This window comes from Chrysochloris asiatica, unplaced genomic scaffold, assembly GCF_000296735.1.
Source record: "Chrysochloris asiatica unplaced genomic scaffold, ChrAsi1.0 scaffold00037, whole genome shotgun sequence".
Classification (NCBI taxonomy): domain Eukaryota; kingdom Metazoa; phylum Chordata; class Mammalia; order Afrosoricida; family Chrysochloridae; genus Chrysochloris; species Chrysochloris asiatica.
The window spans coordinates 15,355,869-15,372,651 of NW_006408555.1; the positions used below are offsets into that span (position 1 = coordinate 15,355,869).

Below are 16,783 nucleotides of genomic sequence, written 5' to 3' on the forward strand. Positions count from 1 at the left end.
GAAGGCTGTGCTCTTTGATCTTCATCAGTTAATGTTTTAAGCCTAGACCCACAGTAATCACTATGAATCAGATGATTCAGACTAAGTTATGACAAAGCCTGGTACAGAAACAGACTGAAACAGATCAATTATCCTACGCAGAAGACTAGGGGTTAGGATTTTGGTTTTGAGTCACAAGATTCTAGTACCACAACCTCAGTGACCCGCTGCCTATGTAGGTTTTTTCCCAATTCTGAAACTGTTAAAACTGAAGTTTCATACTACAATTGGTTTTACTAAAACTTTGCTACCCAATAAACTTAGGTTGAATATCATATTTGTAGAATACATAGCATGATCCTTTTCCCAAAAGGACTAGACTGACACAGTTCTTTGGCTAAGAACACTCTTTGCGACATATTTGGGGTTGGTCTTTGTTTAATATGAAAGTATACACACCCCATAAAGCAAACAATTAAGGATCCCCACCGTTGTTCCTTGTTCTACCTTTCAAACCCTAAAAATACCCTAATGAGGAAGAGTTATCTAGGAAGTACCTTTTAAAAAAAACAAAAAACAAACTCATGGTAATAGAGAACTAAAAATTCTGCTTAAAAAACAAAATCCTTAAGGATGGAACTTTTGCAGAGCAGAGAACCCATCAGCTCTTAGACCACAGAATGTTTTTCCTCCTCCAGAAACCCAGTTAAGGCCAATTACTTCTAGCACACCTATGGTGAGGCACAAAGAAGGCTTCGGATCCACTCCAGAGTTGGCAACTCTCTCTAATTACATAAGAATAGTGGAAATTAAACCACTTGAGAACCCTGGAGTGGCAGCAAAATAGAACCCAGGGGATAACCCGCTAGCAACTTAAATAACTTATCAAAAGTTACCTTCTATCAGCCCTAGTTGAGTGCTTGGTGACAAGGAACAGCCAGAATTTTCCAGAATGTGCACATGGACACACACACACTTCTGTGAAGCTAGAACAAGACACCAATGACCAGCCATTGAATTGTAGGACCCAGAAAACACTGGCAAGTAGTGGTGGGCCTTTGTGTGTGCTTTTCACTCTGCATGTAGAAGGATTGTGAATTAAACAGGATTAGCATATAAAGCAGGAGCTCTGGTAGCGTAGTGGTTACGAATTGGGCTGCTAATGTCAAGGTCGGCAGTTCTAAACTACCAGCGGTTCCACAGGAGAAAGATGAGGCGTTCTGCTCCCGTAAAGATTTACAGCCTCGGAAACCCTGTGCAGGGTCACTATGAGTCGGAACCGACTCCACGGTACTTAACAAGAGCATATAAAAGTGACCAGTACTGCACAGACAACCAGCAGGAATTCAAACACCTTAGAGCAAAGTTTACATTCTGAAACTGAGGGGGCTCTCTAGCCTGGTTCTAGAAAACTGCACTTCCCAACTGCATACGTTATGTGAATGTGCCATCAATGTAGGTCAGACTGCAATAGAGTGCACTTACTTTCAGTTTGGGGCTGTAGCTCACTGGGTAGAACTCTCTGCCTATCACATTCTTTCAGAGATCAAAGAAGGCAGATGATCAGAAAAGAGGCCTTAAAGGAACAGCAAAGTTTTCCATTTACATATCACAGATTACTGCACACAATGCCGACTCTGCACGGGGAGCAGCTGCTGCAATGCCACTGTAGTGGGTTTCCAAGGTGGGTTTGAACCACCAAGTTTACAGTTAGTGGTGGTGCTGGTAATGTAGGGGGAGTTGATTCAGACTCATAGTGACCCCACCAGGGTTTCCGAGGCTGTAAATCTTTATGGGAGCAGAAAAAGCCTCATCTTTCTCCTGCAGAACAGCTGGTAGTTTCGAACTGCTGACCTTGAGGTTAGTAGCCCAATTCATAACCGCTACACTACCAAAGTGCAGATCTTACAGCGCCACAGCAGAAGTAGTATCTCCATCTTACAGATGAAGAGATGAAGAAATGGTGACACAGAGGCTAAATGACTCACTTGCCTAAGATTACAGGTCACAGAGCAATCTAATCTAGCCTTCTGACTTCTAGATCATGTGTTTCCAGGACACTATCCGGCTCTTCCTTACCTTTATAGGATGAGAGAAAAGTGTAATGGTTATGAGCCCAGGTTCTGGTATTAGATCTGCATTCTGATCCCAGTTCCACCACTGAACTAGGTGGTGGTGTTGTTAAGTGCCATCAAGTCAGTACCAACTCATAGTGACTCAAACCCTGTATAGGGTGTCTGTGGAGCAGCTGGGGAGCTTGAACCGCCAACCCTGCTGTTCCAACCAGCTGTGCGGTCCAGAGCATTAACCCACAGCGCCACACCAGTCCCAGAACCTCAGTCTCCTCACATGTAAAATGAGTTATAGTGAAGAAATGATATGGCAGCTAATAGCAATAAATGAGAAGGACCATGGATGCATTCAAATTCATCCATGCAACAAGTATCTGCACATGCCGCAGTTCAAGGGTTACAATAATGATCAAGAAGCACAATCTTGCTCTCCTATAGCTTAGAATTTAATCCAAATGCAAAAGCATTTAAATAAACATATGGAGACAAGACTTCTGTGCCACTACAGAAACAGGTGAATGGCTGGATAGACTAGCAGAAGAAAGCCAATTTAGAAGTGGTCAGGGAAGGCCTCTTGGAGGAGAAATTAAAGTGGAGACCTAAGGAAACAGGAGGAGCTATCCAAGGAAAGAATGCAAGGAAGAACAGTCCAGGCACATGGACTGTGGTGTTTCCTCTCATGGGATTTGAGAACTAAGCTTTACGAGCTGCCACTGCTGAGAATGGCCACATCCATTTTACAGATAAGACAGCTGAGGCTTGAAAGAGGCCTTGCCCAAGGTCAAAGCTACTCAAAAAAGGAGCTAGGGCTGGAAGCTCCACATAGTATAAGCTCATTGTCTGTGAGGAGGCCCCTTGTGAAGTCCCCTACTGATGTCACGGACTACTCTTTTTTCGGTGTACATGAAGCATTTTGAAATTGAAAACACAAGCAGAGTAGCCTGTCAACTTTCAGGCTTCTAAGTCAATTATGCATTGAAATCCTTATCAGCTCTTAGACCACAGAATGTTTTTCCTCCTCCAGAAACCCAGTTAAGGCCAATCTATCTTATAACAGGAGAGCAAAAAATAGCCCAGACCTTACTCAAAGGTTCCAAAGCAGAACCGAGGTTTTCTTCTGGGAACAACGAACCAGAGAGGAAAGGAATACCCCAGAAGGTTCCACAGTCTGTTCCAGGAGGTGAGACCGAACCTCCATTACAGAAGACTGGCCCTAAGAAGCTTCCGTTCAAAGGAGCTGTTCATTACTTAGCTAAATAAAAGAACAATTCCCGAAAGCAGTGGTTCTCAACCAGGATGAAACCATTACCCCCACCACCACTCCTGAGGGTATCCGTCCTAAGGTGTGGTAGGATAAGCACTGGACTATGAACCTCAAGGTCATGGTTCAAACCCACCAGCTGCTCCTTGGAAACCCTACGTAGAGTGCATTTGGAGGCCTAGTGTGCTGCTTATAGGATACGCACTGAACTGCTAACGGCAAGGTTGGCGGTTCAAACCTACCAGGCTGCTCCTTGGAAACCCTACAAAGCATCACTGAGTCAGTCGATTTGATGGCATTTAACAACAACTGGCATTTAGAGTCCTGGTATAGTATATAGAATAATCAATGGACTACTAACCGAAAGGTTAGCAGTTCAAACTCATCAGCTTCTCTAAACCATATACAGGTTGATAAGTCAGAAACATCTTGATGGCACTTAACACCAGCTGGCATTTAGTGGGCGGAGCCAGGGATGCTCAGTGTCTTGCAGTAGGCAGACCAGTCATATACAGCGAAGAATGTATCATCCACAATACTAACAACCTTTTTCCTCCTACTTTAGGATGATACCTTCCCCTAAAGAACAAACATGCTCCAACTTTGGCTGGATCCCCATTACTCAGTCTCCCTCTCCAACACAGCCTCACCATGCTGAATGAAAAAAAAAAAAAAAAAAATCAATCTAAAGTTTCACAGTTACGGAGCCTGAAATTTTGGAATCAGCTTGTAACTCTAGTCTGGCTTGAACCTGGCAGTTCAACAGGAATAAAGACGTTTCTAGTAAGAGACAGATTACGAAAAAAATTAGCAACACGTAAATTCTCTTCCTTCCTTCCCAGTCAAGCCCTGGAAAGATTGCCTCTGTTCTGTGGCACACAAAATTATAACCAAGATTTTCAAGAACAGCAAAATCGACAGTTCAAACTCACAAGCTGCTCCTTGGAAACTATACAGAGTCCCCATAAGTGGAAACCAACTCCACAGCACATAACAACAACAAAGCTGGTAAAATGTATCAACAACAGCCATGCCTTGAGTCCCATCAGGGCTGAATTAGATGCAACTCAGAGGATGTCTGAGGATTGAAATACCATCATCCTACCTAGCACTTCAAAATCTACTTTCAAGTGCTCCTCCAAGTTAGTTACTATGTCCCTTCAAAAAAAAAAAGCAAGTTGAAATTACTAGATTTAAGGGGAAAAAAAACCAAAAACGGAGTAAACCCATGCTACTTCCAGATAAAAATGGTTCCAAACTGTCTATCCTATCTCATAACTAGAAGAGTGATCCAACAGATAAAACCCCATTCTGGGTCCTAAAGAGCAGGAGCAGTCTGAATCTGTAACTTCTTCACTCCCACCTGCCAATCAGCAAACAGTGGTTCCACACCCTTTTCCAGTCAGTCTTCTAGAAGCCGAACCTGGCGACTCAGGTCAGCTGAGCAGACAGACCTGTTTTCCTCCCGCAGTTCCTGCCAACTCAAGCCTGGGAAATCCCCTCCAGCCTTTTGCTGGCCTGCCCCCAGAAGCTCACAGAATGAATCCATCAGTCCAGACTCTCTCAATCCTCTTCTCCAGTCATGTGCCAACAGCCAGGCAAAGAAAATGCCACCTTGCCAGGCTCTCTGTTACAAAAAGATGCAGATTCATGGGAAGAGCCAGCACTTAACAGGGAGGCGAAAGAAAAAAGATGGAGGGATGTGAGAGGCAGTCAGGCGAGCCTTCTGCATGCAGTACCAAGAGCTGAGATCAGCCCAGGTCCTGCAAAGGCTCTGGTGGGAGACCCTCGGTGGAGCAGGCCACACCTGTCTGTGCCACCAGCTTGCTGGCTGCTCCATTTCCAACAATACAAACATATCTCCAGCAGGGTGGCAAAATTGGGAAGTCCCCTCTCCAGTAAGGGGGAGAGTCCTAATGCAAGCACCACTTGGCCCCAATTACATTTCTTTTCACACTCTTTGCTTTGTTTGGAAGACACTGCTTGGTCAGATAGGCTCCATCTCTAACAGTGAAGCAAACACAATGCTGCAATGACAGAATGGAAGCACCCACGCTGACTTGCTAGAAGCCAGACAAGACCACTTCGGAGGCTTCGGATACCAATAAAGGGGCTTCGGGAGGGAGGTTTCACTGTCCACCCACCAGTCTACAGTCGCAAACCACTCTGCTCCAAGACTCGCAGAAAGCATCTTGGCTAGTGTGGGTGGGTATCCCAGTGAGCCCCTCGCTTCACAGACCAAAGGGGCGCGGGCACAACCAGGTCGTGCACTCCGTCTCCAAACCTTTGCACGCGCATGAAGGTCTGTGGCGACCCAGCGCGCCCTCCCTTGCGCTCCACCCTCCGAGGCCTCCACCGCCCGCGGACTCACCACTGTGCGAACTGAACCACCTGGGTGCGATGTGCAGAGGTAGAGCATCCGCCAGCGAGGCTCGGGAGCCCAGGTACAGCATCCCGTCTCTATGGTGACCGCCGCTTGTCTCCTGGTAACCATTGCCATGGGCATAGGTGGAGTCGGACGCAGACCCTCCGCTGCCGGGCGCCCTCTCTGAGTCGCCGGTCCCCCGGGAGGCGGCGGTGTAGAGGCCAAAGGGCACCCCTCCGGCTGTGCTGGGGTCCATACCCATGCCTGCCACCGAGCTGACCGAGCGGCTGCGCAGCCCCATGGCCCCGCCGCCCGCCCGGTAGTGCCCAAAGTGGGGCGCCCCTCCAGGCGGGGGTACCGCGCTGTCATCGGTGGAGACCCCAGGAAAGGGGCCCCGGGAGCGGGCTGCCGTACTCTGCTTGCCCCCCATCCTCGCCCGGGTCCCGACGGAGCGGGAACCTGGAGGCCGAGACCCTCCCTTACTTCTCAGCAGCTGGGGGAGGATTGGGCCAGCATAAAGGAGCCGGGAGTCAAAAAGGAGACGGTGAGGGGAAAAGGGGGAAGGAAAAAAAAGGCAAGAAGAAAACCTGCGGGGCGGAAGAGGCAGGCGGGCGGGGATCCCAAACTAAGAATTTAAAACGATCCAAGCCAAACGCATGTTTCTCCTCAAGGTCCAAGGAGGCGCAGTCCGGCGCGGGCTCCGCACGCCACAGGCCGCCCCCGGACTCCCAAAGCCCGGGGAGCCGCAGGGAAGGAGGGAGGGAGGGAGGCGCCGGGAGGCCGCCCGCCCGGGAGGAGGCGGCGTTGGAGGCTGGGGCGCGGGGCGCGTTTCCAGTCTCAGGACGCGGCGACGATGGACGGTGGCCCGGAGCACTTCAGGCCTCGAGCAGGCTGCGGCGATAGGAGGCCAAGCGGGGCTCTGGAAGCCGCGATCGCGTTGCGTTGTGCTCTCGCTCCAGTCGCCGCCGGCCCCGCCAGCCGCGCCGCCCAGCTAGGTCCCCGGCTGCGCTTGCCGGCGCTCCTCGCCGCGGTGGAGACAATGGAGGGCGGCAGAGCGCAGGCGCGGCCCGCGCCCCCTCCTCCTCCCCCTCCCCGCCGGGTTAACCCCTTGGCGGCCCCTGCGGCGCCCAGGTCGCTGACGCGCGAAGAGCCCCACCCGCCCACACCCTGGTTGGCCAGTGACCTGTGTGGCATGAGCCACGGCCGTCAGAAACAAGGAACGTCTTTCGAAGCAAGCACTCTTTGAGTCCCAGAAAGTAGCTAATTTTTTAAGGGGGTGTCATATGTAGGGGGAGGGGCGACGGTGGTTCAAGGGGGGGTGAAAAACAAACAAATGCACGGAAGAATGAAAATTGTTCAATCTTCTACCTGGCTCTCAGGGTCACTGGTCAAGCTCCCCTCGGGCAAGTATTTGCCCCCACAGCACCCTCTGGTGGACATGCTATCGATCCTGTATAAGCTTCCCCATCGCTTTTTTGGCTTTATCCACACTCCAAGGACCTCTTCTAACATCAAGAAACCCGCATTTTAGGCAGGAAGTTTGAGGTGGACAGTGCACTGGGGTGCTTGTGGATCCGGGACTCTGAAGGCAGTAGATCAAAATGACCTACTTTGTACTTATGCAAATAGGCTGGTTCTGTAGATGTGGTACTAATTGAGCAGATACAAACGTTGTTGTGAAGTACCGTAGAGTCGGTTCCGACCCATAGCGACCCTGTATAGGGTTTCCAAGGAGCAGCTGGTGAGCTTGAACTGCCGACCTTGAAGTTGGAATGGCATTGCAATCTGACGCATTAACCCACAGTGCTACACCAGGACTCCGGATACAAACATAAAAGTAGAATCATGCAGCTAGAAATGGTTCTATAAAAACTCCTTAGTCTAGGACCTGTTTTGTTTGCTTTGTGTTCCTATATGCACGTCAGGATATTGTTGTTGTTTTAAGTTCTGTCCAGTCGGTTCCAACTCATAAAGACCCCTTACGGTTTCTGAGTAGCAGTTAGTGTGGTTGAACTGCCAACCTTGTGATTAGCAGTCCAGTGGTTTTCCGACAGCGCCACACCAGAGTTGTTAAGTGCCTTCAAGTCAGTTCTGACTCCTAGTGACCCTGTATAGGGTTTCTGAGGGGCAGCTGGTAAATGTAACCACCAACCTTGTCCTTGCAATTCAAAGGGACCTTGTGGTTGAGGTGCATTATCACACAGTGCCTCACCCAGGGACTTGATATCTATTTGTTCACCATGCCCCCAATTTGCATCCACCTTCCTAGTGTTTCTCACATATTCACATTCAATCACTGATCAATCATTCATTCATCAACCATTTTCCAAGAAACCTCTGCTAAGCTAAACTATGGCTATAAGCATCAACCAGCCCCACCCTAATGGTCCTCATTGATTTAACTGTCCCAGATACATTGAAACCAGGATGCAAAACAGTGTATGAAGATATATTAAAAAGGAAACCAAATTTAATGGAACTGCCCTGTTGATTAGCCTAATACCATGTTTAGGGCTCTGTTCTACTTCCTTGCATAGTGTCTGAGGTCTTAGAAGCTAAAATGTGGATATCTAAGGCACAATTGCTCTGTATTCACCTGGAACAACAGAGAAAGACAGTACGGAATGTGTGACTAATTGCCTCTATGAACAATGACCTTATTTACCATGAGACCAGGAGAACTGGATGGCACCAGGCTACCATTACTGTATACTTTGATCAAAGATTCCATAGAAAAATCCTGATCATAGAAGACTCAAAGAGGGGTGGGGACAGAATGCAGGACAGAATTTCAATTTCTCATGGACTCTAGACTTTCTGGAACCTGGGACAGTGGATGAGTCCCTGAAACTATTGCCCTAAGCTCATCTTTAAACCCTAAACAAAAAATATCCCCTGAAGTCATCTTAAAACTAAACAATGGTTTCACTTAACTAGTAAAACAAGTTTTGCCTTGAACAGGATGCTCTTTTAAAAACTGTCTCGATGGGATTAAACTGACAGTAGTTAATTTGAAAGATTACAAAGGAAATTTAATGGGGCAATGAGTTTGTGTTAATAGAGGAGGTACAACTTAGAAAAGAGGGTGAAAATGTTTGCACAATGCTGAAGAATATAATCAATGTCACTGAATTGTATATGTAGAAACTTTTGAGTTAGTGTACATTTTGCTGTGTGTAGTCTCAACAACAACAAAATTTTTAAAAAGAGGAAGTCAGGAAAGGACTGATCTGTTAGGAATTTGGAGCCCAATGTGACCAGCTTGGAAAGAACAAGGCAAGACTACTTGCAAATATAGAGGTGCCTGAGGATGAGCACAAAGCTGCACATAAGGAAGCTTAGAGTTCTGTATGAAAATGGAAAAAGGAAGACTCAAACTGTACCACCTATATAAATGAGTCTATCCAAAATCATCTTTGTCATGGATTGAATTGTGTCCCCAAAAATGTATGTTTGACCTTTGTTGTTGTTGTTAAGTGACGTCAAGTCTGTTCCGACCCATAGCGACCCTGAACAGGGTTTCCAAAGCTATAAATCTTTATGGGACCAGAAACCCTCATCTTTCTCTGGCGGAGCAGCTGGTAGTTTCAAACTGATGACCTTGCGGTTTGCAGCCCAATTCGTAACCACTACACTACCAGAGCTCCTATATGTCACTTTATTTTTTTATTGTCAAGAATATCTATATCTTCTTTTTTTTTCCCATTTCTTCTTTTTTTTTCTTAAATGTTTTATTGTGAATTATGTGATAGTTTTCATGTATATGTCACTTTAGCTGGGTCATAATTCTCAGTGTCTTGGCATGATGTGATCTGATGTGCTAAACCAATAAGAGGATTAAGGGTGGGATGTTGCTGTCGATAGCTGCTGTCATTCCTACTCACAGAGATCCTGTACAGAGTTTCTGAAGCTCAGCTGGTGGCTTTACACCACTAGTCTTTGGGTCTGTATTCCAGTACTTACCCTACAGTGATAGGAGCTCTGGTAGCGTAGTGGTTACGAATCGGGCTGCGAACCTTAAGGTCAGTAGTTCAAAACTACCAGCTGCTCCGCGGGAGAAAGATAAGGCTTTCTACTCCCGTAAAGATTTACACCCTCGGAAACCCTACACAGGGTCGCTATGGGTCGGAACCGACTCGATGGCACATAACAACAACAACAACAACCCTACAGTGATACACCAGGACTCCAAGGGTGGGATGTTGTTATTGCTATTGCCATGGAGTCTGTTCTGACTCCTGGTAGTTGTTGTTGTTAAGTGCTGTCCAGTCAATTCAGACCCATAGAAACCCTTATATAGGGTTTCCAAGGAGTGACTGACTGGTGAGCTTGAACCGCCAACCTTGCGATTCAAAAGACTTCTCAGTCTGGTGCATTAACCCACAGCGTCACACCAGGACTCTTTTGACTCATAGAGACTCTGTATGAGGTTTCCAAGGAGCATCTGTCTACCATGGGTGTACCCTGCTGGTATTTAAAATATCGGTGGCATAGCTTCCAGCATCACAGCAACACGCAAGCCAGCACAGCACAACAAACTGACAGACAACCTGACAAGAGATGATCAAGAGCCAATGATACTAAGGTGCGCTGAAGTCCTTGGTAAAGAACAAGATTCTAAGAATTGGTGGAATACAAATTGAGATCTTTCAATAAATGATGTAATACTGAAGGCCTTCACTCCTCTATGCCAAGAAATTTGGAATACAGCTACCTGACTAACTAATTGGGAGAGATCCATATTTGTGCACATTCCAAATACAGGTGATCTAATGGAATGTGAAAATCATCAGAAAATAGCAATATCACATGAAAGTAAAATTTTGCTGCAGACCACTTTAAAATGGTGGCAACAGTACATTAACAGGGAACTGTCAAAGATCCTAGTCTGATTCAGATGAGAATGTGTAACAAGGGATATCATTGCTGACATCAGATGGGTGTTGGCTGAAAGGAGAGAATACAAGAAAGATGCTTACCTGTTTTTTATAGACTACACAAAGACTTTCGATTGTGTGGATCATGACAAGATATGGACAACATTGTGGAGAACAAGTATCCCGGAACATTTATTTGTGCTCATGAGGAACTTGTCGCTATGAGTTGGAAACGACTCCACGGCACATAATAACAACAACAACAATGAGGAACTTGTACATAGACCAAGAGGCAGCTGTTCAAACAGAACAAGGGGACACATTAAAATTAAGAAAGGTGTGTGCCAAGGTTGCATTCTTCATCATAATGAACAAATAATCTGAGAAGATGGATTATATGAAGAAGAACACGACATCAGGATTGGAGGAAAACTCATTAACTACCTGCAATATACAGATGATACAACCTTGCTTGCTGGAAGTGAAGAGGACTTAAAATATTTACTGATGAAAATCAGCAACCACAACTTTTAGTATGAGTTGCACCTCAATACTATAAAGAAAACAAAAATCCCTACCATTGGACCAATAAATAACATGAGGATGAAGGGAAAACAGATTGAAGTTGTCAAGACTTCATTTTGTTTAGACTTCCACTACCACCTCTTCTGCAACCAGCAGTTAAGAAATTAAATGACACAATGCATTAGGAAAATTGCACAAGACCTCTTTTAAAGTGTTTAAGAGCAAAGATGTCAGTTTGAGGACAAAGGTGCTCCTGACTAAAGCCATAGTATTTTCAATAGCTTCATATGCATGTGAAAGTTACACAGTCCTTTTAAGGAATACTGTAGAAGAATTGATGCATTTGAGTTATGGTGTTGGAGAAGGATATTACAAGTACCATGCACTGCTAGAAGAACAAACAAATCTGTGTTGGAAGAAGTACAATCAGAATGCTCTTTAGAAGCTGACATGGCAAGACTTTGTCTCTCATACTTTGGACATCTTATCAGGGAGGACCAGTCCCTGAAGAAAGACATCATGCTAGGTAAAGTGGAGGGTCAGGGACAAAGAAGAAGACCTCCAATGAAATGGAGAGGTACAATGGCATCAGCAATGGGCTCAAGCTTAACAATTATTATGAGGATGGCATAGGACCAGGCAGTGTTTCGTTCTGTTGGGTATAAAGTTGCTCTGAGTTAGAATCAACTCAACAACACCTAACAATATCTATACTAAGTTCAAAGAGTCCTAGTGTGACACTGTGGGTTAATGCGCTGGACTGCAAGATCGGTTTGAACTGCAAAGTTGAGTTGGCAGTTCAGGCTCACCAGCGACTCCTTGGAAACCCTGTACAAGGTCGCTATGAGTTGGAACCAACTTGAAGGCATTTTAACAGCAACAACAACAACAATACTAGATCTGGGATACAGTGCTGAATAAAAGAGAGGGTGTCCTTGCTCTTATAGGATTGCAGTATGAAGAGGGGAGAACCATTTCACATCTACTAGGAGTCCAGGTGAGGCACTGCAGGATAATGCATTGGACCCCAAGGCTGGTTTGAACCCCAAGCGTGGGTTCAAACTCACCAACCACACCTTGGAAACCCTTCACAGGGTAGCTATGAGTTGGAAACAACTCAAAGGCACTTAACAACAACAGCAAGGATGGGAATCGTAAATAGACAGATAATAATAACAAGTGTTAGTGAGAATGTGGAGAAACTGGAACCCTCACAAAATGCTAATTAAAAATGCAAAGTGGCATAGTCACTTTGAAAAACAGTTTAGCAGTTCCTCAAAAAAATTAAACATAAAATTACCATATGACACAGGATTCTACTCCTAGGTATTTACTCAAGGGAATTGAAAATATATGTTAATATAAAAGCTTGTACATGAATATTCATAGCGGTATTATTCATAATAGCCCAAAAGTGGAAACAATTCAAATGTCCACCAACTTATGAATGAATAAGTAAAATGTTGTATATCCAGACAATGGAGGCCTGGTGTGGTGGTGTAGAAAAAGTACTAGAAGACTAGCCACAAGATTAGTAGTTACAACTCACCAGCCGCTTCTTGTAAACACTATTCAGGGTCACTATGAATGGGAACTGATTCAACAGCACTTCACAGCAACATAAACATACAATGGAACCTATGATTCCTGCCATAACATGGATGGACCTTGTAAACATTATGCTGAGTGAAATAAGTCCATCACAAAAGAAGAAATAGTATATAATTCCACTTAAATATCTAGGATAGGCAGAGGTATAGAGAGCAAAGTTTACTGGTGGTTATCAAGGGAAAGAGGAAATAAGAGTTACTGAGTATCTGTTAAGGTTGATGGAATAAATTGGAAATAGATCATCACAATATGTTGATTGGAATCCAGGTTACAGAAATGTACAAGTAAAAAATGTTGAATTGACAAACACACATACATATATGTTGTTGTTGTTAAGTGCCCGTGACTCGATTCTGACCCATAGCAACCCTGTATAGGGTTTCTAAGGAGCGGCTGGTGAGCTTGAACCAACAACCTTGCAGTTCAAACAACTTTACAGTCTGATACGTTAGCCCACAGCACCATATCAGGACTCCATACATACATATATTCATAACACATATACATGGCCATGCTCTTGTAGTGTAGTGGTTATGAGTCGGGCTGCTAACCGCAGGGTCAGCAGTTTGAAACTACCAGCCATCCATTGGGAAAAAGATGAGGCTTTCTGTTCCCTCCTGTAAAGATTTACAGCCTCGGCAACCCAATATAGGGTCGATATGAGTCGGAACCCACTCCACAGCACACTACCTCCACCACTTGTCTATTACTTTGTCGTACTGTGGTGCCTTGTGTATTGCTGTGATTCTGGAAGCTATGCCACAGATATTTGAATACCAGCAGGGTCACCCTCAGTGGACAGGTTTCAGATGAGCTACCAGACGAAGACAGACTAAGAAGAAGGAGAGACTGACTACTTCTGAATATTTTGTCACTGAAAATCTATGAATAGCAGTGGAACACTGTCAGCAATAGATTATTGAATATTAAAACATGATGAAGAGCACCAGAGTATTGTCAGATAATAGTGCCAGAAGACGAGCCCCTCAGGTTGGAAGGCACTCAAAGTGCAACTGGGGCAGAGCTACCTCCTCAAAGTAGAGTTGACCGTGATGATGTGAATGAAGTAAAGCCTTTGGGACTTTCATTTGCTGATGGGACACACCTCAAAATGAAAAGAAACAACTGGAAACATCCATTAATAATTGGGACATAGAATGTATGAAGTATGAATACAGGAAAATTGGAAATTGTCAAAAAAATGAAATGGAACGTTGACATCCTAGGCATTAGTAAGCTGAAATGGACTGATATTGGTCATTTTGAATCTGACAATCACATAGTTTACTATGCAGGGAATGACAAATTAATGAGGAATGTTGTTGCATTCATCATCAAAAAGAACACATCATGATCTGTTTTGAAGTACAATACTGTCTCTGATACGTTTGAATTGCCATGATATTTTCAATAACCTCATACACATGCAAAAGTTGGACATTGAATAAGGAAGACCATAGAAGAACTGATGCATTTGAGTCATGGTGCTGGAGAATATTGAAAGTACCATGGACTGACAAAAGAACCAATAGATCCTTGTTAGAAGAAGTACACCCAGAGTGTTCCTTGGAAGCCAGGATGGACAGACTTTGTCTCTCATACTTCAGACCTATTAACAGGAGGGACCAGCCCATGGAGAATGATACCATGTTTGGTAAAGAGGCAGGTTAGAGAAACAGAGGAAGACCCCCCAGAAAGCTGGATTGGCACGGTGGCAGCAGCAATCAGTTCAAGCAAAGCAAGGATTAAAAGTTCGGCCCAGATTTTGGCAGCTTTTTCTTCTGTTGTGTGTAGGGTCACCATGAGTAGGTTCTGATTCGATGGAACCTAACGTTTTATACATATATATATTTATATAATCTTTCTTTTTTACTACAATAAAAAACAATAGGGTCACACAAATCATAGGGTAGAGCTGGATATACAGCAAACTTATGCTCATCAAGGGACCTTCAGATGACTATTTTGTTTTCTGTGTGAGTTTTCCAACAGGACAAGAAATATCAGATCTGCTTGACAGTTCTATTGCATATTGTAAATGAACGGTTTGGCCTGAGATTGGTATTTCACTCTACTGCGATCATAAAGTAGTTTCTTCCTCTATACCCCTTAAACTGCAGAGGTGAAGGCCCTTCTTTTTTGGAATCTGACGACATTAAGCTTGAGGTGTTTGAGGAGCCCAAAATGGGCAGCCTTCTTCAGTCAATGCCCTGTTAACGCCTTGTGCGTCTCTTCACAAGTCAAAATTTCCTCTGAAATGAAAATACTGTTTCATAATCCAGTGCAGTGGGAGGTGACTACTTCTACCAGGCAAGTTCTTCATTCTGTGGTTGTTGTTGGTGGTGGTGGTGGTGGTAAGTACCCTGGAGTTGGTTCCAACTCATAGTGACCCTGCACAGGGTTTCCGAGGCTGTAAATCTTTACGGGAGCAGAACGCCTCATCTTTCTCCCTCGGAACCGCTGGTAGTTTTGAACTGCTGACCTTGAGGTTGGCAGCCCAACTCGGAACCTCTACGCTACCAGAGCTCCTTATTCTGTGGATAGGGTGTACATTTTAAACCGGACAGCAAATGATTCCTGCCAGATCCACAGGCATCCTCTGAAAACTGGGGTCTCAGGTCACTTTGTCATTTGCTGCCAAGGGTCCAGTTTCTGATTGGCTCCAAGTTTCAATGGGGCTCTTTCTCCCACTTTGAGTGGTGAATGTATCTGAAGTGGGTGGAAAGTCTTTCTGAATGTTCTGAACACAAGGATATCAGACAAAGAAATGGCCCCAGCTAGGTTAGGGATCTCTGTCTTTGTTTTTTCAGGTCTTCACGCTTAACTGATCCTGGGTGGCTGCTGCTTCAGCTGTGAAACAGGGTTAATAAACCACTGACCCACCTTCCCCAACAGTCTGGAGGAAGATGCTAAAATCATTTGCTAGAGCTCTTTGCAAATGTGAGCTCACAACAATGCTGCTAAATCTTAGTTTTCAAGATCCTGGGAAGAATATAATCATTATGGGAGTTGAGTGGTTCTGAAATTGGGGGATATGATTCATTAGGGCCTGTCTACTCCTGGGGAAAGGAGCTAACCACAAGATCTGAGGTTCCAATCCATCAGCCACTCCAAGGAAGAGAGATAAGGCTCTATTTCCATAAAGATTTACAGTCTCGGAAACCCTACACGGGTTGCTGTGAATCAGAATCACCTGATGACAGTGAGTTTGGGTAACTCCTGGGGAAAGGATCCTTAGTGGTGCAATGATTGATAATCTAAATGTTGGTTTCAAACCACTAGACACTCCAAGGGAGAAAGGTGTGGCAGGTTGCTTCCGTAAAGTTTTCAGTCCAGGAAATCCTCCGGAGCAGTTCTTCTTTGTCTTATAGAGGTTGCAAGAGTCGAAATCAACTCCACTGCACACAAAAACAATTCCTAGGAAGTAGCAGGAAACCTGGGACCTCGTCTCTTCTCTCTGTGAACCAGCATGTAGGGAGGTCTTCCCTTTGTTTTCAAGGAGTCCCAGAGCTGCTTCTCTGGGGGTGGGAACATGACCACCCCCTCCATCCTCACTCCCACCCCAGGGTGGCTTCCTCCCAGCTCTCTCAGAGCCCTTCACAGTTTTATCTCTTTACTTGAAAGAGAAAATTGAAACAAAGAAACCAGGGTAATGAACAAACAAATACATAAAGCAAGGAAGCCGAGCCTGTGGGCATGTTCATCAGGGAAGTTGCTAGTTAGGCTGAGGGCAGAGAACCAAGATACCCAGCTATTAAAGGACAAAGGGTCAGCACACGCTGGAGAAGAGGAAACAAGGACTAGAAAGATAAAGGATTTTAGTTACTAAGAACCTTGGATTTCTGGACTTGCCTTGTACCCTATTTTCCTGTGACTTGGTTAGCCACTGACTTTCTGGTGCTACAGGTGGGCTTGCGTCTGCTCAGCAAGTTGTGGTCTCTTGACAAGGAACCCCAACAGTTTCTGGTATAGGCTGGGACATTCATGTGTGGATCTCTGGGTGCATGACAGTGAAGAAGCAGTTTGAGAAATTCTAAACTGAACTCCAGAACACTCACTCTCTCAGGCCTACAGTGTGGGTGGAGAAAGGAAG

General features: G+C 45.1%; 1 protein-coding gene across 2 annotated transcripts in view; it reads right to left on the reverse strand.

The window, feature by feature from the left end:
- The window catches only part of ZNRF1 (zinc and ring finger 1, E3 ubiquitin protein ligase), a 125,757-nt gene extending 119,329 nt beyond the window's left edge, over positions 1 to 6,428 (reverse strand). Inside the window, exon 1 of one of the 2 annotated variants that reach the window (XM_006860168.1) lies at positions 5,684 to 6,421. In XM_006860168.1, the coding sequence (XP_006860230.1) occupies positions 5,684 to 6,107 (424 nt within the window). In that variant the 5' untranslated portion in view covers positions 6,108 to 6,421. Of the gene's footprint in view, positions 1 to 5,683 lie in introns of both variants that reach the window. The other variant, XM_006860169.1, reaches the window with a different exon arrangement.
- Between the last annotated feature and the right edge of the window lie 10,355 nt (positions 6,429 to 16,783).